Source organism: Macrobrachium nipponense, chromosome 4, assembly GCF_015104395.2.
Source record: "Macrobrachium nipponense isolate FS-2020 chromosome 4, ASM1510439v2, whole genome shotgun sequence".
In the NCBI taxonomy this organism is placed as follows: Eukaryota; Metazoa; Arthropoda; class Malacostraca; order Decapoda; family Palaemonidae; genus Macrobrachium; species Macrobrachium nipponense.
The window spans coordinates 140,223,265-140,250,764 of NC_061100.1; the positions used below are offsets into that span (position 1 = coordinate 140,223,265).

General features: G+C 36.7%; 1 protein-coding gene across 4 annotated transcripts in view; it reads left to right on the forward strand.

The window, feature by feature from the left end:
* The window catches only part of LOC135211236 (FERM domain-containing protein 4A-like), a 770,148-nt gene that overhangs the window by 5,837 nt on the left and 736,811 nt on the right, over nucleotides 1-27,500 (forward strand). For 3 of the 4 annotated variants that reach the window (XM_064244496.1, XM_064244497.1, XM_064244504.1), the window contains exon 1: nucleotides 25,307-26,080. In XM_064244496.1, coding sequence (XP_064100566.1) covers nucleotides 25,970-26,080 — 111 coding nt within the window. In that variant the 5' untranslated portion in view covers nucleotides 25,307-25,969. Of the gene's footprint in view, nucleotides 1-3,513; nucleotides 4,399-25,306; nucleotides 26,081-27,500 lie in introns of those variants that run through there. The other variant, XM_064244502.1, reaches the window with a different exon arrangement.

The following is a 27,500-nucleotide window of genomic DNA, read 5'->3' on the forward strand; positions in this document are numbered from 1 at the left end:
AATCTGAGTGAAAATTTCTTCAGATAAAATTAGATATTAGTTAATCATTTTAGGTTATGCTCCTTTTAAGTTGAACTTTGTAAATAAAGTTTTTACTTCAGTAATACTAGGTGCTCTTTTTGTGATTAATTAAACGCGTCATTATTGGCAAGATAAAGTATAGCTAACTTTTCTTTTTCGTTATTTTTTCTTGTAGACAGTTCTGGTACCTTAAACACTTCGTTGTCATTCCCTCAGAACTATATGAAGTGAATTAATTTTCTGCTCTGATCGCTGGTCTTCCTGAAAGTGGAACTGTATTATTCTTTCAATGAATTTATTTTGGGCGGTATATAAGAATTGAACTCAGAACTAATTAAATTGCTTAGATGGATATGTGGTTGGCTTACGATTATAGATAAAGAATCTCCCATTCGACTGTCAATTGCTGCAGCCTTTCTTCCCCGATGCGAGAACGCTGTGTCCGGGTAGGGGATTCAAATTGCCGACACTTAACGTACGTCAGACTCCTTTCCTTACTGAAGGGAGGAAGCAGCTCTTCAGCAGGACTTTTCTTTGTGATTGTTGACTCGGAAAAAGCAGTAACCCGAGGAGATAACTTGTTACTTATTTGTAAATAGTATTGCTCGGTTTCTGAAAGCTTGATTAAAATATTTCCCAGCTCTGCTCTCCTCATACTCATATGACTTTAAATTTATAAATGTTTCCAAAAGGTCATTCAAGTTTTCTTTTTCACTTTGCACACAATGTACACTTATGGTCCAACGGTTATGTCACCTGCCTGACTATAGCCCATTTTGGTGAAAACTGTCGTGGGAAATAAGGCGAAAACTGTTGAGATTAGTTTCTTTCTTGTGTATTAGAAGTGAAATTGGGTTTGGTGTTGTCTGTTGGCGTGTATATATCATAATTTTCAGTTAGTGCCTGCTCAACACTCCCTCCCATCTGGGGAGGCAGTAGCTTGTTAGCGAACCATTACTCTCCCGAACGTCGCCCTTACATTTTTAGATCTGGTGACGTCGTTGGGAGTTTCTTCAGTCATCTCCATCATGTGGTGATTTTCTTTTAGCGGTGTTCCGTCTGTTAGACGAGTGGAAACAAAATATACTGAGGAAGTGGGCGTCTTCATTAGTAGCTGGTTTTTATACCGTCACGCTGTTCGGCTACTTGGCTCATGATTTTCCCGTCGTTCCCCAGTGGTCACCCATAACGATACTGACCCCGGCCAGCGTAGATCCTGCTCCTTCATTATTGTTGGTATACAGAGAGCAGTCATGTCTGATAAACGTAGAAGTCAATAAAACCCTTCTTATCTTGTGTAGTCTCTTTGAGGTATATTTTCATGGTATTCTGTTTTCTGTTGTGGATGTCTGCTTCTGTCAAAGATTTATCTCTGTTTAGGTAGAGTGGGTTCGTGGTGGTAGGTTTTTGGTTCCTAATATTAGCAGTTATGAACCATTGATTGAGGGTCTCTTGTAAGTTCATTTTTCATGAGCTGTATTATAACATAGCTCTTTCGCATCCACAACTGAGCCCCGATCCTCTTCCTGCCGAGAGCGACCAGATTCGCTGAACATTTACGCTGTAAATGTGCCTCTCTGTCTCTTCTCATTTCCAGGGGTCCTTTATTCTTCAGACCATTGAACTGTGGAACAGTCTCCCTGAGGATGGTTTACAATTGGAACCACAAAAGTTCAATTGAAGATGCAGTGCATGACTACCTAAAAATATATTTTTTCTATATTTCTTATTACCTTCTGTTATTTCTTTCAGATAGACACCATATTCTTTGGAAGCTTGAATGTCAAATAGGGTTGATCTGAATAGTGATGATAATTATAATAGTAGATATAAATTGCTTTGGTATCCTATGAGTAGTGATAATAGTGATAAGAATTCGGATTGTAGTTGTTATAGATATTTGTAAAGTAAAAAATTGATATATCCGGCAATCTCTTGCCAAAATATTGGAGCTAAATTCAATCTCATGTTTTGTGCAGTTGCAAATTATTGAACTGAAAATTATTTTGCCCTTTTGTATATATATATATATAAATCCTATCATATGGAATGTAGTCTATAGGGAGACAGACAAAGTAGGGAGAAAATCAGAAGTACAAGAATTAATTTTGGGTCGCGCTTGCGCTCCTCTTTCTGAGTCAGCTGAAATGGTCAAACTCAAACGAAAGAATCGGGACCTACTGTTTGTAGCAGTTTCATTTAATCATGTGTAGTTTTCCAATTGATACAGTTTTTTAGGACCTCGTTGTTTTGAATGTCGGTTCTGCTGAAAGTTTTCGATGCACATCAGGTCATGAGAGTTACGATTTCTTTGGTGTTAGTTTTTAATATATTTTAGGTTTTATCATATGACAGTTGGAACTGATTGACACCTGTGATTTTTTCATTGTTTTGTCTATTGTGATATTGCTTTTTAGAATTCATTACGCGTGTTTTGGATAGTCCTGTCATGTCTGTTGAGCAAGTGGAAGCTTGGTTGATCAGTCCTGGCTCCGTGAATGGCATTCTGTAGGTCGACGGATTGATATATGAACATCAGAAGCATTTGGATGTTATGGTTTGAGTGATGTTGGAGAAGGTGAACTTGAAATAGTATCAAACTGCTGTTTAGGCTGCAATGCGAGCTGGTAGAATTTGTTGAAGGGAAACTGGATTGCTGATTTATTAAAATGTGTATACTTGAATTATGCAGAAGAGATGCAAAACTCTTTGAGTGCTTGGTTGATATACCTTCAGATTTTACTCTAAGAGTAAAAGATCTGTTTAATAACGCAGATATTTCGTAGTAGTGACTACAGTAAATAACTGGTGGATCGCCATTCCATATGAAATAGTCGAAAGTAAGTCGAACACTTTATAGTGAGCTTATTAATACTATAAATGTTTTTCTTGTAGTACAGACCATGGGCGTGGCATCGATTTCAACATTATTGAAACTGAATTGCATTGACATCAAAATGTGTACAGGTTAGAATTCTAATAAAAATTTGACAGTAGATCAAGGATAATACTTAATTTACTAATTAAGGATACAATTTTTTTCGACCATCAGCTGAATATTGCCTTCTTAACAGTGCATTGTACAGCCTATTATAGAATGTCGGCGAAGACCGGTTGGTGAATTGAGATTTTCCCATCAGTATGCTGCGTCTTGGAGCATAGATGGTGTCTAGGGAAACATACTAATGAAAAAGAACATTAAATTACATTTTTTGGCCAAATACACCTAGGCAGGCTATACCATCTATATACTAGTATACGGTGAAACGTGCCTGGTAAGGGAATTGGTGCTGAAGATGCTCCCAAGATTATCGTGCGTGTTAAAAATCAGAATAGGATTTTTAGCATTTTATTCAAAGATTGGATTCGTGGCTGAAGCGTAGAGAAATCTGTTACAAGAAATTCTATTTCTGGCTTATTTGAGCAGTAATGTTTATTCTGCATGATCTCAATAATGGTATGTTTAATATTTCGATTAATATTTTTTTGCAGGTATGGATGGGGTAACATGAATACCGGGCCGCTGGAGGAGACTAAACTATGTGCTGTACTGTACCTATGTTGTGGTCAACAGACGCTGAGATATCGCCAAGGAGCTCATAGCAGCAATGATGTCAGTAACGAACATAATTCACTTCTGCGCAACAGACAGACAGAAAACACTTGCGGGCTTCCGATGTCGTTAAAGAAAACCACAAACTCCACGGAGGACCGGTACATCACTCCGCTAGCATCTTGCTGCTGTTATTGCTCAAACTCGCTTCCTCGGAAGATGACGCCTTGTTTGACTCCATCTGCTTCCTTTTGAAGGGCTTTGGGATGAAAAGTAACCAGTGTTTTTAATTGTTATTTCCTTATGCCCTGAGTTCTGTTAGTGCTGATGAACGGAACAAGGCAAATTTTGTGAAAGTGGAAATTTTCAAAATGTTCTGCGAGGAATCTGTGTAGTGCTCTTTTGGCCGCTGTTAATATGAACGGGTTTCGGAGCCTGCTATTATCATAAATGAAAGTAGTATTGGTGGTAAAGCAATAGCGAAAATGACAGTGAAAAGATGTTGCTACTTTTGAGGAAGTTAAAGAAGTGATGTGCCCAAGAACCACTAATTTTAAATCAGAGCAAAGTTTTGTGTTACGCGTGAAATTTGTGATTTAAACCAGCAAAAACAAAGTAACTCCATTACTTTTTTTTTATTATTATTATATTTCGTGGAAAAGTGAATACTTTGATGAGAGGTTTGCGTGTAAGAATGTCACTTGCGGTGATGGGATAAATTAGTGTGATTAAGGCCTAGATGGGGTATGGGAAGTTAAGTCTCCTCTAGGCAATTACCGGCACTTTCTCCTTGGGTATCTCGCACAATGGAGGATGATTCTAAGGTAAGTTACAGAAAAATGTAAATATGAATGAGTGCAATTGAATGTGCTTCTTGTTTAATGTTTTTGTTCCAAATTGGCGTAATTCTTACAAATATTTTGTTGCATTTCTAAATTCTCTCAAACTGCAGAAAATCAATCTGTAGTTTACACTTGCTGTCATGACAGCCTTTTTTCTTTCATCTTGATTGAAATGCTTCAGTTCTTCAAACCATTGAAACTTTTGTATTCCTAATCCTGTATAAAAACTTCCTTATATTACTGTCTGATAGCTGAAACATGTTAGGTAAACTTCACACGCGTGTGGACCTAGTTCAGTTGTTTAGCATTCGGTATTTAATGAGACTAAATCATCTTTATATATATATATATATATATATATATATATAGATAGATAGATAGATAGATAGAACTAATATCTCTCCATGTTCACGTGAATGTCAAAGAACAATGGTCTGCTCTGCTGTCAGGTAAAGGAATGACACGTCTTCAGAGAATGCATAGCTATAGTACTCGGGAAAAATCTTTATACCTTTATCTTCGATAAACGCATAGTATAAGTGGCAAGACATTAATCTCATAAAAGAAGTCATTCATGTTTTTAAAGCTATATAGCCTTGAGACTGACGTTTCATAGTTACAGCCTCCAAGATGAAAATCGACAATCGGTGTTTCCCAGTCCTGTTACCTACCAAGTCCTATGTCATGTTTCTTTGTTCTTGACGGGAAAATCAAGTACAATTATGGTTCATATTGATGTTTGACGGCATTCCTAATGAAGGTCGCTCCAATCAAACACATTTGAAACTTCATCTTTTCATATATGCTAACTTGAAGGGCCTGCTATCAAATACTTGTAAAAATGGAAAAGTCCCTCACTAACAAAAAACTGCAATCTTTTCTTTGCATTTAATAAAAGTTTTTATAGAAACTTTCATTAAAGTTTGAAGAGATTCAGAAAACCTTTTTGAGAGGAAGTAAGGTTTGCTAGGCTAAATAGTTTGTTAGAAAGTGTGGTTTAGTAATTAATTTTTGAGTATAGTAAATACTGATCAGTATATAGCTATGAAGACACTAGTAGATAATTGTGAAAGAGGATGAGGATTCAGTGGAATAATTTATGATAGCACAGTCATTTATTTTGAGAGGGAAATGTTCGGTTAATGGGTCATGAATTATTTTTTTTATTTTTTAGGAGTGGGGTTTATAAGATAATTGTGAGAGTAAGAAATTACTCATTGGAGTGGGAGATTCAGCAAATAGATTGGAGAGGGAATGATGTTCAGTGGATGATTTTGAAGAAAAATTTGTTTTTTTATAGGATATTTCAGTTCGTGGTTTTTGAGAGAGGAAATTTGAATGCGCAAGGTGCAAAGGTAATTGTTGAGATGTATGCACAAGGTTGATTATGAGGCATTTGAGAGAGAGAGAGAGGTTTGGTTTTGAAAAATGGAAATAGTTGCAGTACTACCCTTGTGTGTCTGTGTTTTTCAAATTAATTAATATTGCAAAATAGATTTCGAAACCAGACTTAGTATATTCATCCAGTGGCCCTGTTGATATGGTCAATGTTTGGTGAGAAATCGACTCTGAGTTGACATTTTGTTGCTATGGAAATAATCTTAACTCTGAAAAAATTCCCAAAAGTTAATCGGCTCGATGCCGTTGCGTAAAGACTGTATTTTCCAAGTTTCACCCAACTTTGTTTTTGCCAACCGTTCCCGAGATGTCAAGCTGATACTTACAAAAGCGTACATAAATAAATGTTTCATAGCTACTTGAATACCTGCCGAGTTAGGCTCTCTTTTGATTGTTCTCGTTATTAACATTTCATTCTTTATTCGTAAACAAACATTTTGTCGAGGAGTTGTCGTAAGAAAATGTTTGTATCAGGATGCAGTTCGTGAACGTGTACTGCCATCAGTGCTAAACAGCGCTTTATTATACTTCATTTCGACTGTATATAAGTGTACTAACGCGGCATTTCCTTTGCATTTTTAAGATCAAGCCCCACTGTCTAACATATGGTCTTTCTTATCAAATCTCAGGAAAAACTTGTTAACAGCCTATTAGATAATGTACAATACTACGTATCCCATGCATTATATTGCATTGTTAGTATTTTAACCTTTGTCAAGAACTTATGGTTTCGGTTCGGTTTGTATGTCTGTCTGTTAGCGAGATCACACAAAACTTCAAGTTTTTTTTGTTTTACTATAATTTTGTCTAAGAATGTCCTTCGTGACTGGCAACAAATGATGAGACTTTAGAAGAGATAGGAATATTACGTTCTAGGGCTGTAGATTTTGGTGATCAAATTTGATAATTAGTCTTGCAAAGGAAGTCTGAAAGAAGGTTCTGTCCCCTTTAACCTGTAAGAAGATTCGGCTTCAATTCCGACAGTTGACGTTATTTGTCAATTCAAATATGTGTTCATAGGGGTTTGATGTTGGTGATGTATTCACTGTATAGTCCTTTTTTTGACCAAAATGTTTGTCCAACAAGTGAATTTTTTAGTAATGCATCCAGTGCATTATTCATGCCTAAGTGAATTTCCATTAGTAAGGCCAGTCAACTTGATCTGAATGATTTCGTCCGTGCAATACATCATGCACAAGCTCCATTGATCCTAATGGCCCCAGAGCCTTGGTAACTTATGTGTTTCTCTGGCGTCTGCGACTGGACTGACGTGCTGTGTATAAATGCATATATTAAATATGATAACAAGAATGGGTACGTATGCCATTCCGTTAATTGAGAGTTTTATTTAAAGGCACAACGTTATTCAACAAAAAAATCTGTTATTGGTGTATTCTTTGTGAGTTATATGCAGTCATCCGGTACCTTATTTCAATTTAGCGTTTCGTCAACATTTAAACGTAGTCCATCAGGTACACGGTATCGACGAAAACTGTTGGTCTCCGTTCTTTTCTTTTTCTATTTCTGAAATTGTGCACCGTCATCAGGTGTCATATTATCATCTGACGAGCAACTCTCAGCGCGAATCGTCGTAGTCGGCCGAGTGTATCATTTCATCCCATCAGATTCAGCAGAGCGGAGTCAATCCGTTTTCATCGACGTCCGAAAATTATTTTTTGAGTCCAGCGCTTATGGCATTTGATTGTTTTCGTGCCGAGTCTTAGGGAGATAAAATGCAAGGGAGATAAGTTGCGGATCATTGGAGTTAACTTTTGAGAGAAAGATAAATGATTAAAAGTTATTTTGTAAACTCATTTGCCTAAATTCTACTGCGTACCTGTAGCATCACGCACACACACACATATAGATATATGTATATATGTATAGTATATATATATATATAATATATATATATATATATATATATATATATATATATACACACATTATTCGCTGACATTATCAAACGTGAGCCCTGCAGGAACGTGCCCCTCCACGCCACTCTTTTATATCGTCACTTTTGACGTTATCTTCTTTATTGTAATGTATAGTAATGTTGTGGAAATATTGGGAGAAAGGAAGACGTGGTGGATCCTTGGACAGCTGAATGGCGTCAGTAAGTGAAAGATGGAGATAATATTACATGGCTTAATGTAGGAATGGCATCAACAACTTAACAAAAATGGATTTATTTTAGCCAAGAAAATGCATTTATCGATAATCGTTAAAAGATGTACGAGTAATTAAATCAGGTTTTGTTGCACTAGTGATTAAATAAAGACTATTATTGTCAGTTATAAGTTTATTGTTTTAATGTAGCATACGACATATTTTGAAAAATTAAGCATATTTGGAAAATAATACGTTGAAAGTATGTGGACTGACTTAACAGTAGATAAGTTTCATGTGATAAATTAGCGTTATGTACTATATACTTATTCGTATTATTTGACAATAAATCTCCCCCGTTTCCTGAATTTAACAGCAAGAGTTGTTGCCACTTCCAGCACCGCATTTAAATTCAGCAGTTCATCGTCTGCTAGAAAGCAGTTGTTCTCAACGATCAGTGGATGATTCGTTCTAATTCGCGAGTGATGTTCAGCTTCATTGATCTATGACTACTTTTAGTGGTGATCTCCGGGAGCCAGTTCTCACGGGTGCTTATGTGTAGGATGTTTATATATGATATATGTGGCTGCAGGAAGTAATTGAATCACCAACCGTGAGATCGTTCCATATGGAGATTGTGAACATGTGGACAAGTGGTTAGGGAGTCAACCACCTGCCAGCGGGAATACGGTTCTGGGCGAAGAAGACATCCATCCTTTTATTGAATCTTTCTCCCACTCCCTCCCTCTCTTCTATGTCTGAACTGACGGCAGCAATTATATTGTAAATGGACATTACATGAGGCCAAAGGACCGCAAGTTGACTACTTTGTTCAGTAACCTCACGCTCGAAGGATTTTCGCAAGATGCTCGTCGGATTCGTTTCTGATTTATTTTCAGCTCGGTATTCTCTGTCACTTCCCGTGTTTATTTTTATTTTTGTATTCTTCCCGTGTGACTTACAAACCTTATCTTTTTTTCCCTCCTTCGCTTAAGTTATTGAACTGTCGCGAGGAAATTGGAATTGAGTCCCGTTCCTGATTTTTAGGGAGGGTAGAATGCTCAACAGATTATAAATAAATAAAGCATTAACAACTAAACGATAACGAATACAAAAATATAATTCGCTATTTCGAATATTCTTATGGTTCTCTCCCATACTGTTTTTTTTTTATTGTTTCTAAGCGAGAATAAGCTCTATAAGTTGATTTGTATTTTCATCAAATGTGACTTTAGATGGTCCCTATACTTTATACGTGATAAGAATCATTTAATCGTAAATATGTCAATTATTCAGATGCGTTTAAATTTTGGGTACGTTCTTTTTTTCTGTCCTCAGCAGGATTGAGTACGAGTTGATTCTTCTGATGACCGGCCCCGCCCTTCAACGCTTCTCTGAACTCTTTCTCTTCACCAAAAGGTGCCTTTAGTACTGTATATAAATACTATTTCGATAATGGTTCCATGATGTCAGGGACAGCCCGTCTTCCTCTTCGGTGACTTCGTAAAACGTGTGAGGCTAATACTTCCCACATAGTTATATTCTGGAAATCAGAAATCTTGTATTGCACGGTTCAGTAACTTTTTTCCCGTCCACTGCTAGGCATTGGAATCCTTATTGAGCTGAGGTTTTCCCTGACTTATCTTCCGGCATATAAAAGGCAGCTCTGTAGCTTCCTTGTGGGTTAAACCACACACTCCTTTTCATTCCTTGTTGTCCTAGGGCTCCGGCTAGGTAAAGACGCTGTGATGCTCATCCCCGTGGCCCTTCCATTGTTATTTTGTGTCATTTTTGTATAACTGAAGTGTTTATAACTGCGCAAGTTTGCCCGTATGTGACATTACTTATCTGTTTGGGATTTGTATTTTGGGTTTTCTTCCCAATTCCCAAATAATGTACATTATGTTGGTCTTAGCAAATATTTTGGTTCGTATTCATATACCTTAGAGCACAGCACACGTAAAATTAGCCGTATTTATTTGCTCTATGACCAAATTTTCAAATAGTAAGATTCCAGATACCCATTCTGTGTAGCTGGGCCCTGGAAATAACCTATATTTTTGTTAAAAATGTGTGGATGGATACATACGTAGCCTACACATGTATCTAGAAGATAAAGACTGGCGTGATGAATTTTCGTGTCTTGGAAAGTGAACCTGTAGATGAGACGCTCAGTACAATAGATAAGATCCGGTGTGATGTATATATTTTTTTTTTCTCGGCTGCCGATTTTCACACTTCTTCACAGTGGAGGTCTTTTCTTTTCAGATGATAAATCATTACCAGAATTACTACTCTAAGTAGATAACTTCAGAATGAAATCTTCTCTACTTGATTTTTGAAAATGTGGGAATATGTTCTTGTTTGGACATTTTTAACTAAATGCAAGTTTCCAGTTGTGGTTGAAGCGTTAAGTGGAACTTTTTGGGACTGACTGATAATTACTGGATCCGAGCCGTTTTTGAAAAGATTAATGTGTCTGATTTTGTGGCTACTTAGTTATCAGTTGAATATATGATTTTCATTTTATGCCTGATCATTTTATATATATACTTCTGAGATTTGTTTTTTTTTTTTTTTTTTTTTGCACGAACTTGATGCTAAGGTAAACGATGATTTTACTATTATAGTTGATTTTATTTCGTTTACTCACATTTCGACAGATAATTGGAGTGTATTACTAGGAAACAAATCAAAACCACAATCCATCAGATTAAGCAAATTCTGTTTGGATATAGAAATTCCCCCCTGCAGTATAAACTGCAAGTTCTGTTTCCACCAAGAGAGAAAAATGAAAAAAATCTGAGAGTGACACTGCTGAACTCAAGATGAATGAGTTCAGTTGAATTACAAAAAAAAAAAAAAAAAAAAAAAAAAAAAAAAAATGTAAAAGTATATAACCCAAAAATTTCCATCTTATTACCACGTAGACATCAAGGAGGGAAAAGTGGCATTGGCCCAGAAAAACCTTATACGTCTGTATATTTTGCCTCGACATAAACGCCAATGACATCTACTAGACACAAAACTTCCGTAAGACAGAGGAACAAATGAAGAATGAAACCGACACTCTTAGAATTAAATCGAAAGTTAGTCCAGAGCCCTTCTCCGCCTTGCTATTGAATTCATGCAAAGAAGTAAAGAAACCCATCTGTCTCCTTCGGCGAGATTGATTAACAAATGATGATACGGCAGAAATTCCTCGAACTCGCCATCAGGGATAGCTACTGCCGAAATCATACCGACCTATATCACTTTAACACTTTTAACACTTACTATGTGAAAATCAGAACGAAAACAACCTTCGAACGTCTGATTGGTCATAATCTTTCGGCCAAACTACATGGCTTTATACAAGTGAAATCTGTGGTATCAAGGCTAAACAATCAGAGTGGATAATCAGAATTGTAGAATCGGGCGAGGGAATCAACGTTATTCGTTTTCACTTCGCCAAAGCACTCAGTCAGCTTAGTTGAATTCTTCGCAATATTCCGTAAGCTCCAAGAATATAACCTATGATATTCTTACAATTTCTATGAAGTCGAATTTTTCAAATACTGTTCCTGCTATACCGGTACAGTAGAAACCACCCCAAGTTACATGTGTCCTATAAGAAGACATTTATCGATCTTGATCTATTTATTATCATGATTCATGACACTGGTCTGGTAACAATCTGAAAAGCCCACTTACATCTATTTGCTGAAGATTCTCATTTTAGTTTTCTGTAGAAGAAAACTATTGTGACAGCCTTGTCAGTCCGTCCTTACTGTTTCTATTCGCCCTCAGATGTTGAATAATACTGAGACTAGAGGGTTGCAAATTGGTATGGTGATCATCCACCCTCCAATCATCAAACATTCCAAATTACTGCCCTCTGCCCTTGGTAGTTTTTATTTTATTTAAGGTTAAAGTTAGCCATGATCGTGCGTCTGGCACAGCTAAATGTGCCAACAACACAGGCCACCACCGTCCTGTGGCTGAAAGTTTCATGGGCCGTGGGTGATCTTCATATTGTACGCTGTACAGAAAACTTGATTGCGCCGAAGACACTTCGGCCAAATTTTTTTACTTCTTTATTTTTATCCAATTTAAATTCACGAGAAAACTGAACATTTTCGAAATAATGAGAATAAATTTGCACAGACACTAAGGTAAGAAATAACAATACTATCATTATCTTGATTCAGACGGGAATAGAGTAAATCTAAGTCAAAGACTTGGGAGCCATCATGTCCGACGACCTAGCGTGGTCTCTCATGTTGACGGAATAGTTTCTAAAGTAATTGTCAACAACAAGTACAAGCTAAGTTTAAATGGTCGATTAGACCAGTTATATGCTGTTGCTGAAGTGTAAGGTCTCCTCACTCAACAAGACTAAGGAGATCGGCTTGAGGGCGTGTGACGTAACTTAGCAGAAAAAGTCGGAAGCTTGAATAACCTGTAAAGTGTAAGACCAAAGATTGTGAACCTAAACAGTTCTAGCTTAGGCATGATAGCTGTAAAATCTTACGTATTTAGATTTAATAGGGCTCTTCCAAACCTACCCATTAAAACAAGCAATCTACTGTGGTCCCAGAATTGGCGTTGGATGCTCTCTGTCACACTCAGACTATCTCATGACCCAGCTGATATTACTTGTGCATTACCATTTGGTCTCAGAAATTCCTGGATATCCTCCAGGATAAGCAAGGACTGCCTCAACGACCATAATATGAGCGTAATTCAGACTGGATCTGGCATCTCGCATACAATCCAGAGTCAAATTTAACTACATTGCTCCTTGTAACATCACAGTCCACACAGGAGATGCTTCGACGAAGGTAATCCCACCACCTCAAGTGCGAAACCAATCTGTAAGATTTTTTTTCATACACACATATATATATATTATAATATATATAGTTATATATTAACTATATATATATTATATAGTTATATATATAATACTATATATATATATATAATATGTAATAATATTATACCTAATATATTTATATATATCTAACTATATATATTATATATAGTTATTATAAATATAACATATATATATATATATATTATTATATGTACTATTATATATAGTAATATATATATAACTATAATATTATATAATATATATATATATTATAATTATATATATATATATAAACTTATACTATATAATAATTTATATATATATATATATTATATATAACTATATATATATATAGTTATATATATAAAATATATATATATATATATATATATATATTATATATATATATACAGTGTGTGTGTATACACATGCATACCTACATACACGTGTGTGTCTGCGCTGGGCTTCATACACATCTTCCACCTTTATATTTGTATGGAGTTATGGTTAATATAGCCAATAGTCCCATTATGTATATAAGGCCTCTGAAGTGCGTTGACCTTTTGTTCTCAGATGTCTCAAGAATGTTCTCATGGCCGCTGACCACCTTACTACTTGTGGTCACGTGACTTTCCCACCACTCCGAAACCACATTTCTGACAACTTGCAAAGCTTGTTGCTCAAAAGAGCACTTATTGTTTAAGTAATGGCAACAAGGTTGTTTATTTCCCAGGTAAGATTATGGTGGGAGTGATTACGAGATGGTGGTTTTGAACGGAACAAATGAAATGTAGTATTTGGCCTTAAACCGCATGCTTTTGGGAGACTGGGACTGACAGAACAGCGACAGGGAGACTGGGACTGACAGAACAGCGACAGGCTAGGCACTGCACTGTAGGGAAAGGGATTAAGAAAAAGGCCAACTTAACGCTGGTAGCCTAATGAACCAACATCCTTACGTGACATACAAAAGTATTAGAGGAAAACTGTAGAGGGCAAAGAGTTGTATTTTATCAGGTTGGTAGGATAAAGGACCAATCCTGTCGATTGACTCCTCAGCGCCCATTCAATTAATTTAATCCTTTAAACTAGCGTCACAACTTTTCTGGTCACTGATGCTGGCTGTAACACAATTTCCATAAATATTCTAACGGAAACGAAACTAGGCGGGCATCTTCTAGACTAGGAAGTGATGTTGGCATATCCTAAATTAGCTCATGAAACAATTTCGAAACTAATAATGTTTGAAAATGATTTTTTCTGTTCATTCTCTTCTCCAGTTACTGAGGTGTGTGGTGTGTCGTTTGTTCTTTTTTTTTTTTTTTTTTTTTTTTTTTTTAGTGGACATGCGATGTTTTCTTTTCTTTTATCTAATGTCTTGAATTTCGATTGTTGCAAGTTAGCTGAGGGATTTCCTTCATTGTTTTTTTTTCTTAGTGTCACTGTCTTCAAGGTCGCTTATTTTAGATAAATTTTACCGTTAAAAATCCTCTTGTGTGGCTGTTTGAAATTTATCAGTATTCAATGGAATTTCATAAAGGACATTATTTTAACGATTATATTCTACTCGCTTATTAAAGTTTTCACAGAAAAACTGTTGAACCAGATGAAGTCAAGCATCTAGATTACTTGGTTTATCATGTGCAAGTTTTTCATGTTCATAACCTTGCCTGAGAATTTTCCTGTTATTTCTAGAGTAAGCAGTATTGAAAAATATTGCATATTTGTGGGTAAATACCGATGGAATTTTGTATTGCTTCCTGTAACATTAATATTTTTCTTAGATGATGCTTTTGTTCTAGATATCACATATAACGATGTGATGAAGTGGAATGACTTTAAGGTACCAGCTGTCTTAGAAGAGTATCCACTCTTCATCTTATCCACCGTTATCCCTACATTAATTAAGGGGTTGGTTGCCTGATGCGCCTTAGCCACTGCCTTCTGTCAGAGGCATCAAACTCCTCCAAACCTTTTCTCTCCATATCTTCTCTCACTTTATCTTGCACGGAACGTGATGTTCATAGATTTTGTGGAAAGAGACACAGAGCAAAGATTAGTAAGATGAAATGTAGCTTAAAGCAAGTGGTTGCAAGTAACTGAACCTATGATTAAATGACAGCTTAGAAATAATAAAAAGTAAATAAATAAGGCCAGGAGGATGGTGCTCACACCTTATACGTTCTCTTCAAAACTTACGAGCATCAAAATATATGATATTACAAATAGGAGCGAATGACGTCTGGTGAACCTGTAACAGCTCGATAGATGGAACGCGCGCGAACACTGAAACGAGTAGAACTCGCCAACTGAAGTCAACTTATAAGTTAATTGTTTTTTAAGGAACCGGGACTTTGAAGTTTTCCCCATTGTTGAATATACACTATACACAACAAATAAAGAAATACGTAGACTAAAATTATGTTTTGTTCAAAATCGTAGCCTTTTGCATGTAGCCAATACGGTTATGTACATCCACATTATTATCTACACATTTTGAAATATCCTGACCAGATAAATGATATTTCCTCCTTAGGTGCTTAGAGCACTGAACCAGAAAGTGTTCAACAGATAGATGACTATCATTCAGCCCACTGAGCACACTTTTGTCCTAAACGAGTATGACCAATCATAAGGTGGTGCAGATTAACCTCAGACTTTAGTTTGGGTTAGAGCCAGATCTTCAGAAGTCAGCGCCTATAAATTTTTATATCTCATTGGTGGATAATATGGATGATGACCACTTCAGTTGCCATTTATCTAGTATATAAGTTTTATTAACCCATCGCATGTCATTGTGTGGAACCATTTTGATAAGACATTTACGTCTTGTAGTATCTTGAGCCTTCAGAACTGAACGGATTCGTGTCTGAAGGGCCCAAATAGACGATACGACCGGCGGACCAGGTTCCGTTCTGTCTCCGTCATCCACTCGTGTGGCCCATAGACGTTCGGATTCACTCCAGTTTGCCGAAACCTGGTAGAGTGATAGCATTTCAAACCATATGGATTAGGTAACAGGTAAACTAATTAACTATTATTATGTGTGAACAGGTGGTTGAGCCCTCGTCCTTTCCAGAATTCTTCTTGATCTTCGTAAGGGAATGTTTCTGTTGTCAACTGCTTGTGCTATGCTGGTTGGGTGGTTTGTTGGAGAAATGACCTGTCAGGAGTAAACAAGAGAGGAAGCAGCATTATCATTGGCACATATTTCCCTAAAGTTTGAAATTTTCCCTTTTATACATATTTCATCACATATTTCCGCATTATCTGCAATTCCAGTATTTCCTGAAAAGTTCCCATTTAGGGAAATTAACGCCCCCTCTACTACTCGTCCCAAAGTCCTGTCGTTACACTTAAAAACAACCTTTGTACGTTTGAAATTTATTGTATGATTTTTCTCCCATGTATGTTGTGCAGTTGCACTATACATACTTCCCCTTCTGTAAGCAGCAACGAGTTCTTCCCTTCTCTTATCAATGTAACGCCCACTTTCTCCCACGTAGCATTTATTGCAGTCTTTGCAAGGTATTACATACAGCCCACCGTTCTCATATTTCCCGAGTTATTTTTAATGAGTTTCTTCTTGGTTGTGCTGTTGTACTGAAACTGTTAAAACCATTAGTTTTCTCCTCAAGCTGCCTAGAAAATTAATTAAGCTCTGCATTATATGGAATAACGAGAGATGCCTTTAAATCTACATATTCAGTTATGTTATGCGGGACGTAAAACATCGATCCAGCTTTAAAAAGAGACTACAGTATAAAAAAAACATTTAGTTACCCAATTTTGTAAAACTATCTATCAAGAAATTTATTTCTGCGTCAATGAACTGGGGATCGCATATTTGGTATGCTCGAGAAAACAAATTGGGTTACGTTTTCTTTACTTTAGAGAAAACAAATTGGTTCACGTTTTCTTTACTTTAGGGTCATGATGTGAGAAGTAATGTATAATTTAAATCCACTACTTTCTATGTCTCTATGAGCTACCATATCCAAGAAGCGTAGCCTATTTCCTATTTCCTTTTCCACCATCAATTTAAAAGAGGGCAAAAAACCATTAAGCACCTCTAAACAAAACTATGAAAGACTTCTTCACCGTGTCTATAAACAATTAAAACGTCATCTACATATCTAACCCAAATTTCGGGCTTGATATCTTCTGATAAGGTGTCAACGGAAACTTTTCCAAAAAATTCCAAGCATAAGTTTGCCAATATATAGAGGAGAGAGAGATGAGACCCTGGATTTAAAATTTTTGTTTTTTATAGAATGAACCATTGCACTCAAAAACTGTATATTCATCGCAAATATTAATCAAAACACAAAGTTTATCTACGTGCACAGGTAGCTGGAAAATGTTATCTGAGACTAATTTCTTCTTCAAGTTATCGAACATGAAACTTAATGGTACGTTCGTGAATAAAGAAACTATATTTAGGCCGTACATAGAACCTATGTAATTATTTTTCTTACTTTTATCCATAAAATCCACACTGCTTAATGTGAGATTTCCCCAAAACATCCGCTAACCGTGACGACTGATCCGACTGAGGACACCCCTCCCTCCCTAATGCATTTTGGGAGTTCCGTAAAAATAGCTAAAAGTCGGCAGTTTTCTCGTTGGCTCACTCAAAACTATATTGTTTCTTTTTCCACTCCGCTACTAATTACGGCCTTTTTTTTCTCTCTCTCTCTCTCGTTGAATTTAGACTGCAAGTCGCCAATACAAGATTTGTCACTTTCAGTTACCCCATCGTTCTTACTCATAACCACAACACAGCCTCCTTTGTCTGCTTTTAAGATTTTTTTAATACTTTAATTCTTCTTCAATCTATCTAATGCTAAGTTGAAACGCCATGGTAAATGACCTACCTTCTTGTCAAAACTATGAAGCAATATGCCTTCGATAAAATCTAAATTTACTCCCGAAAGCGTAGAGTTAAAATAACTGGTACTTCCAATTCCTCCAAGGAAAGCATATTGTTTTAAATGCTATTATAAGAAAAGTTTGTTTGTGCGCCTACATGTCAATTCTTTAGATGATATATCACATTTTAGTGAACAAGACCACAGCTGATGGTCGAAAGCTTTAATTTACTGTACAAAGAAATATATATTTTATGTAACTACATAATGATTTTAGTTACATAAGGACTTTACATAATTGTGGATTTACATCCCGCTACACACACACACATATATATATATATATATATAGATATATATATATATATATATATATATATATTATATATACAAACATATATATATAAGCCTATATATTAAAAACCGAATAAAGTATATAGTTCTTTTCTTTTTTTCTTGATCCCTGTCAAACGCATGCCGGATTTCTTATACGCTTATTGTTAGGTGCAATCGATATTGTGCTGCTTAGAATTTGCGTATAAATCGGTTTGGGCTCTTTGATAAGGCCCCTCTTTGTATTTACTCAGCAGTATATCGTGTTCTCGTTCATTAAAGAAGAAAGAAAGAGAGAGAGAAAGAACGCTCGTGGTTATTAAAGGCACTTGACCCTCTCAGGTTCCTCTTGGAGGCGATTTGTATAATGCTTCGTAAATGCTGCGATGGGAAGTCCCACTTGACCCAGCTCTCACCTGGAACGTGGAGAAGGACGAGAGGTAGAAGGATGAAGGGCGACTCAACGCTTACCTCGTCGTCTTCAAGAGAAACCGGGAGAAAGAGAGGGTCCGGAAAAACTGCCAAGTTCCTCGGTCATTACGTATGGAAGTACGATCTCTCTTTATTTGTTGCATAATATTCTCTTTCACGTGAGAGAGAGAATAGATATTTCCAGTAAATCGTCTTTTATCATCAGTTCCAGTTTTACCTTTGTCATTCGTTTTGTGTTAACCGTTCAGTCAGTTTGATTCGTAAGTTATTTGGCTTCTGTAGCTTTATTCATATTCTTCCGTTTTTTTTTTTTGCGGTATGCGATGTGGCAAAATATTTTGCTGCATATAATTGTATTGGTATTAACAACTATTCATATTACCGTGAAACGCTGTAATAGTTTTCCTCTCATCGTTTCAAAGGAGAGTCAAACCCTTAGACTTTACAAGGGTTGTTTATGTCGCCATTTACTACTCAGACTATGTTGAAATGAATTATTTTAGCATCTTAATTATTATAACTTTAGAATGATAGTTTTAGCATTATAGTTAGTGTGTTCTGTTTCTTTCCTCCAGATTTTGAAGAAACATCTTAGTTGGGTGTCTGGTTTTTCAATTCCATTTTTGGATTTTTATGCGGAAATTGTGCCTCTCAATATTAAAATGTTTAAGGGACTTTTGATGTAGGAGAAATGAAGAATTTAAGCTTCCTTTACTTTGTATTGTTAGTAGAGGTAATTGAAAATATAAAAATGGTAAAAACTTGCTGTTGAAAAACCATGTTAGAGTATATTTTATCTTTGTCAGTCATGGGCAACTAACGGATGGCATTTTTGCCAGAATATGTGGCATTTGATGGTTGTATTTATATAAAAACAAACTTGATGATATTCTGGTGTTTAAGAGATTATGGATGCACCCCATAAAAATAGGCTAGGGTATGTCATTGCCTATGCTATAAGAAAAGCCTCTAACAAAAATATTAGTTAAGAAACTTCACCTCACCTGCATGAGTGGTATAGCTGAAAGAGGCGTGTGTACACCATCGTCTTAGTTCACAGAAATAAAATTAGTTCACAGAAATTAAATTAGTTCACAGAAATAAAATTAGTTCACAGAAATAAAATTAGTTCACAGAAATAAAATTAGTTCACAGAAAAAAAATTAGTTCACGGAAATAAAAGCGATAAAAGGAGAAAGGAGAGAAATTATTTGGTTGTTTATGCACATGGCATGCAAGGCCATTAATGCTTTATCATTGACGATGTTGCCAGCTCATAACTGTTTGTAATGGTTCCGTTTGTCATCCGGGATCACGCTGGAGCATTCTATTTTCATCCGGACTGAATGACATCCATTTTGTTGAGTTGGTTTTTGACCTGCAAATTATGCCAGTATCAAGATTCAGAATGTCAATATTGAGGTGTGAGGTGGTCATGTCGTGACGGTTAATGAGTCAACTTCTTTGCGGTAGGTTTTTAATTTATCAAGACGGTCGTAGTCATTGATTGCCTTATAAAAAGGCAAGACTTGATTAGGTATGAATAAACGAATGAACCAGCCGCTGTATAGGCATTTCCTTAAAAGATTAATTGAAACGAACTGACTCGGTGCAAAAAGTGAATGTCATTGACATATTTGGCGGAAAAGGTGAATGCAATAGACGTCTTGTGAGCAAAACGTGAAAATAATAGACGTACTTGTCTGTCAAGAAGGAGGTGATCAAGGCGGCCGCATTAGATGAAACACTTTAGTGCACCTCTGTGGTCGCGGGTTCGATTCTCGGCCATTCCATTGAGGAGTGAGAGATGTGTATTTCTGGTGATAGAAGTTCACTCTCGACGTGGTTCGGAAGTCACGTAAAGCCGTTGGGCCCGTTGCTGAATAACCACTGGTTCCATGCAACGTAAAAACACCATACAAACAAACAAACAAACTTTAGTGAAAGTCTGCTTCTTTCACTGTTTGTCGTCACTTTATTCTTGGTGTGTCGGTTAGCGTCATAATATTATTGTTTCATTTGACAAACTTTCGCATTACGACTAACCGTTGCGGAAATTGGCTGCTCTTTATTTATTTCCATCCGGTATGAGTCGTGCTTGCATAATATTTTCATTGAGTGCGGCATTGGTTTTGGGTGATGACCTTTCTAATGAGCTCCAGGAAGGTAAAGTCTTATTAATGACTGTATTTTGTTGCATATGATTTGTTTCGTAATTATGAAAAAAAAATTTTGTGTCACGACGAAATGGATTTTGGAAATATTTCTAGGGAAAACTTTTTTGTGTGTGTCACGAGACGAAATGGATTTTGAAAATATTTCTAGGGAAAACTTTTTTGTGTGTCACGACGAAATGGATTTTGAAAATATTTCTAGGGAATTTTTTTTTTTTTTTTGTGTCACGAGACGAAATGGATTTTGAAAATATTTCTAGAGCAACTTGTAACTAGAGATAGCGCAAGCTGATGAGCAGTTTTTCTGCCAAATTGAACAGTAAAACATGGTATATAACTCATTAAGAAATATTAACTCATTAAGAAATATTTCCGAGATCCTCTTCAAATCTCTAATTTACTTCATTAAATCTAAAGTTTATTATGTAAACTGAGTCATCACGATGTCAAAACTTCTGCTCTGTCAAATATTCACGTGATGATTATAACCGAGATATTGAAGTCATTGTAAAAGATGTTACTATACGCGAGCGTTGTAATGGTTACGTGGATAGAGAGGAGTTACAGCAAACTTTGGGACCAAAGCGTCGGTTGCAAGGAAACGTTCAGAAAGCGAATACCTTTGCCAATACCAGCCCTTCTAATCACAACCTTTTATCCGACAGAGCAGGTTAGTTGTCGAGATTGCATGGATTTAAATTTACGGTGTGACCATGTTAGGTATATTTTTAAAATTAAAAAGGTGAAATCCTTATGTTTTATAACGGTTAAGTAGATTTCCTTGCTGAAAGTGGTTTTACCCTAATCAGTATCCATTAAAAGTGGATCAACAAGTTTTACAAATTCCGTTCATCCATTCTCCACATATTTTGTGAAAGTCAAACACTTGTGAAAACGATACCTCCATAGTAGGTAGTCTGTACATCACGATCACCTTAAACTCCGTCCGACACCAAGAGGCTGGTGAAATTCTGCCACTTAGATCTTTCCTTTGCTTTCACTTCCATATACTATTACGTACCATTCTTCTGCAGCTTCCCATCACGTTTCTCATTCAAGTTGGTGTGGGTCTTCCAGCGCTTCTGGTGTCCGCAAGAGCCCAGATATAACTATCAGGTACTATTCTCCCAGGACAGGTCCAAGATATCTCTGTATCCCCTTCATTTACGTGTCCATACTTCCCTTATGGTATATTTTCAACAATATCCTGCTATCTGACTGCTAATGTTCTTTAAACTTTATGCCTAAGTCGACAAAGTCTTTTAGATATCATTGCCATACGATGCTTCTTGTCTGTATAGATGTCAACGTACTGCGCGCGCATAATCTTATTCTGGTATGTAATTTTAATCTACTTGATTTCGAAATTTTATGAGGCCTTCCAACAGTCTTTTATCAAGATGATTATCATTTCATGTGTTATGTCATTTAGAAAACAATCAGTAGTAGACCACTTCAGGCTTTGGGGCATGTGCTAAGGAAGGGTTTGGAGAGAAGAAAAATCGAGGGAAGGCGAGGACAAGAGAAAGAGAGCGAGAGAGAAATACAGTTAGAGGGAAAGATATGCGGATGGAATAAAGAAACTGACTGGAAGAGAGAGGGGAAAGAAAAGCTGCCTGCCGAACCGATACAGTTGGGAAGAAAAAGAGGAGACATGGCACATGGAAGAGGATTAGTCTTCATGACATTCATCCACTAAAATTTATGCCTTGGATAAATAGCTGTTCTACTTAGCGTATTATTATCGCTTTTCTGCTCTGCTCTTGTTGTTTCAGGTATTGTGAAAATATTTCAACATTATTATCGTTATTAGCAACAATGTTGGCGGTGCCCTCAGAGTCGTCTGAGCACTTTAAGCTCTCTTTACAACAAACGTCTTTTTATTTCAGCCGCTACGAAATGTCACGGTTCATCTTATGCAACGAGTCACCGTCTCTCACACTAGTTGTTTAATTTGACAGACTTAAGGTTAGGGATGTCATAAGTACTCCTGAGAAAGCAAATGGAAAATGTAAAAAAATTGTCCGCTCAAAATGTATGGAAGCATAATTTTATTCACGTATGTACCTCAGGTTACATATATATATATATATATACATATATAGTATATATATATAATATTATTATTATTGTTCATGCATTACATAAAATTAATATTATATATATATATATATATAATATATATAATAAATATATATATATGTTCATGCATACATATATATATATATATATATATAATATAGATATATATAGATATAATATATATTATGTTCATTGATAATAATATATATAGATATATATATATATAGTTCAGGCATACATTTGTGTATATTCATATAATATATATCTCAGGTTACTTGCATATATATATATATATATATATATATATTATATATATATTATATATATATATATGTGTGTGTGTGTGTGTGCGTGTGTGCGTGTCAGTATCATATAATAGGCAGCAGCGATATGACACAATTATATATTCCAATACTCGATGTAGACCCTCCCAAAGGTTCATTAATTTATGGCATGAGGTGGCTTGCCTCATTTCCTTTGATGACCACAGGATTTGATGTATTTGTGTCCCCCATCCAGTTACAGTACATAACGTAAAACAACAATGTTTAAGTCCAATAATCGAAATTTAAGTGGGGTACCAAGCGTTTACGTCTTGGTAATTTCGCCTTGACTTTTGCTGGTTATTTCATCTTCTGCATCGCCCCCAGATTATGATGATAAATGTAACGCTGGTATGAAAATGAATGTCAGCATTAATAACGTCACTATACTCTGTTTTTTTTTTCCATCTGTCCATCCGCCTGTGGTGATTGCGTATGGTAACACTGCGTCCCGGGCTTTAGATAGTTACGCTATGTGTAAGTTTTAGGTAAATAAAAGGTTATCTGGGTGTACATTTGTAACTGAAAAGTGTTTTAATAATTTACTGTATGCGAATTACACCGTTAATATTCGAAATAGGATACTATTTAAAGCCCAGGAAGCAGTGTTACCATGCGCTAACACCACAGGTGGATGGACAGATGGAAAAAAACAGAGTATAGTTTCGATATTGCTAACGACATCAAAAGTTAATCGTCTCTAGATCACTTCTTAAATATACTATCTCCCAATTTTGTTTTGAAATCCCTTTTATTTGTTTTTGAGACGTCCTGTCAATTTACTCGCAGGCGTCAGTCATCGTATCGTGACAGAATTTTATCAATGACTCTCATACTTCGCTACTACGCCAACTCTTATTCATAGGCATCATTTTTGGGACAGTCGAGGGCGCTTAACTTCTCGTTTCGGCTGTTATGAGTAAATGATCGTGGAGAGTCTGCGGCGCTGTTTTGGTCGGATTGACTTCTTGGATACGACATCAGTTGCCTGACGTCTGGAGTTGACCTATGTATATAATCAATCACCTTAATCCTGAGGCTGAAGATTGATCCTGAAGCTAATCCTGAGGCTAAACCTTAGCTTCTCGGCACTGACCTTCCTCCGTTTTGGGTTAGAATTCGCCTACTTGAGTTTACACCCATGTTTACTTCCGCTGGCGTATTTGTTTGTTTGTTTGTTAGATATTTATCGATTTACTGACTCACTGATTTCGGTATTTTTTTGTAATTTTGTATATATGCATATACGTACAAAAATACATACATAACTATATATTTGTATATACATATATTACATACATACATATAAAATGTTATTTATTTATTGAAAACATTTTGTTTATTTAATAATTGATCATTTGTTTATAGTTATTGAAAAAATGTTGTTTATTTAATAATTGATCATTTGTTTATAGATATTTGATACAGCCATACGTATGCAGCCTGTAAGTGTTGTTATAATTTACAGCTGACATCCTTTCTCCTCTCCTTGTTTATATGGCAGCCTGTAATGTAAGATCTCGGACTCCTGGTTCGATCCAGGACTTCTGCCGGTCCTGAACAATAACAGCGGTAATTCACCTTTACGTACGCAGACACAGGGGAACGCATGTTTCCTTTAATACACACTTAAATGTAGGCTACATGTAGGAGACTAAAAATAGACTAATTACTGACAGCAGAGTACTAATAGCGTGTGGATGTAGCCACGGTTCCTAGGAATTTTGCACTTCAGGGAGAGGATGAGCATCATGGAGGGGTGGAGTTGGGTGGGGGTTTGTGGTGGTGGTGATGGGGCGGGGGGGGGGGGGGGGGGGCGGGGGGGGGGGGGGGGGGGGATTGCATACGCAAGTGTCTTGCCGGCCGGCTTTGCACACAGGGGGAATCAGCTGATAGTTGCAAGCGACGGGTTTGGGATGAGAATGTGCCTCATGCCTAGGACGAGAATGCCACCCAAATATTAAAGTACTACATCTGTGATGATTTTGAAACTTAACCTCTCTTGGCGATATATTTCCACTATTGAGATTATTTGTTCTCTTGGTGTCATATTCTTGAATAGCGGGATATATTTATATTTTTCACCCAAGTTACCAACTACCTTTGTATACCTTAAAATGAAATGAATATTATCTCGAGGGAATAAAGTAGTGATATACAAATCCCATACAACATTTAAAACCATCGAGTTATTTAGTATGCGCGCGGAGGATTCCGAGAGAAGTCGAGCCTAGTAGGAGAAGGAAGAGATATTCGGGCGGGAACATGATGGCTACCCTAGTTGGTTCTGGTCGCCAGTTGACACTTAACCGTGGAACGGGACGCGTGTGTTCCACCACCTGTGGGGTTTCTCTCGTGCGGATACTCCGACGCAAAATAATCTCTCCTTTACTTGTGTGCTATTGGGATGGTAATGCCATGAATAACATTCCCAGATGATCCGTTTATGTGATTTTGATGTGGTGTTGCCGCCTTACGAGGATTTAGATAATGTTTTAGTTTTTCTCTCGCTCAGGACTTTTCTCTAAGGATTGTTGTGCGAGAGAGAGAGAGAGGGAGGCTTCACGTGGAAGTTTTCGTTCGTTGTACGGTACCTATAGGCCATATCAAGTGTTTTTATTTTTTTTTATTGCGAATGGAGTGTTTGTCAGGTGTTCATTTTTAATATCAGTGTATTAGGGTTATAAGCCGCATATACCTGTGTATCTCATAGTGGAGGTGTTTTCGCACTGACGAGTCATTTTCCCAAATCGGATGTTTGCAAAGGAGCGTTGAGTCAATGAATAGAATGATGTGATTCATATCTTGTCAGTCTTAAATATATTTTAGACCATGTGGTAAAGGGGAAATGATTTGTGAAATTAAACTAGTTATTTCTGGATAATGCCCTGGGTCAAAACCAGTAGGCCTAGGGGTATATAAAGTGTTTTGGAAGGAGGCTGAAAGCCTATCCTCAGAGTAAGTCTATTTCCAATGAAGAAAATGTCTTCGCTCGTGGATGCTTTGCAAGTTTCTCCAGCCCGCTCCAGGAGGAGGAAACCTGCAGCCGCCCAAACCCTCTATCGGGGTGTCGTCAGGAGCAAGGTAGGTAGGTGTGTGCGTAAGAGAGAGAGAGAGAAAGAGGGGTGAGGTAACTGAAGGTGAATGGTTAGGACTACTGACTGCGTCTAGGCTCTCCTATCTGTAATTTAAAAAAAAAAATACTTGTATGTACTTTGACGTGACACGATCACTTCTCTTTGTTATTAGTTCTCTGCTGATTTCTTTCTCTACACTTTAGAGAGAGAGAGACAGAGAAAGAGAGAGAGAGAGAGAGAGAGAGATTGTAATTAAACCGTGCGGATTTTAATGAAATATTCAGTTACGTGAATCAAATGAAAAATTTGTTCTTAGTGCTACGCAACAAGGCACAAAGTTATGCCTGTGATAGTGTGATCTAGTTATTTAGACAAGAGTAGTTTGGGCATTGCATGACTTCTCTTGCATGGTTCTAAATGTGGGTAAAATATAGACCATTCATTACTTTCGAATGCTGAGGGAATTTATATATGAATCTTTTCTGTCGTTGATGTCATCTTTAATTCACTGCTACCTAAAATGAAGAGACATACTACTTGCCTTACGAGCATATTATTTATTCCCTTTCTTCCCTCAGGCCTTTAAGTTATGAAGATTCAGTTTCATGAAGTGATCAAATTTGTGTGATTTTTTAATATTACGGTAGGTGATATGTTTTCATCCATGTTTCCCTTTTTAAAAGATATGGCCACCATGCGCGCTTTCTGGGTGACTGATTAGACCAATCGTTATAGACTGTTGCTCCCCAGTGTGGTCCCCACACCCAGTTGAAGATCTAATGATAAGGCCCGGGGCCTCACTACGCAGTGTTACTGAAAAGGCTGATAAACTTTCATGATCTTCGCTACTCTGCTAGACTGAATGGATTAGCATGTAGCGTAAGCCTGATCGCTAAATAATTCTGTATATCCATAAAATTAAGGAGAACTAGGTTCCAATTTTAGCAACCATCACAATCCTGAACTAGTGTCAAATGCTCTCCAACCTTCTTTGTATCAACGGATTCTAGACTGCTTTTACGTCATCCACACTCAGGGCCTCTATGGACTTGTCATATTTGACGTTATTGCTTTCAGTAACCATTACAGCGAGGTAGTTCCCCATGTAGGGTGAGGGAACTATTCTCTGGGTAATTCTAAGCAACATATATAGATAATTGGCATAAGCAATTCGGTCGCCTTGAGCTATGTATTATTTCATATCTCATGGTGAGATATCAGTCGACCAAATTAAGCATCGAATTCATCGCAAACAAAATCACCCCTAACCATATCTAGAGGCCTTGTAAATTTCAGTGGCCATGTTCCATTTTTCATAAATACAGGAGAGATGGATACGTTATTGTTTTTTTTTTTAATAGGCCGTATTTGGAGTAAACATTCCTCACTTATTAGGATTCACAAATACATATATTTTCCTTGTTACA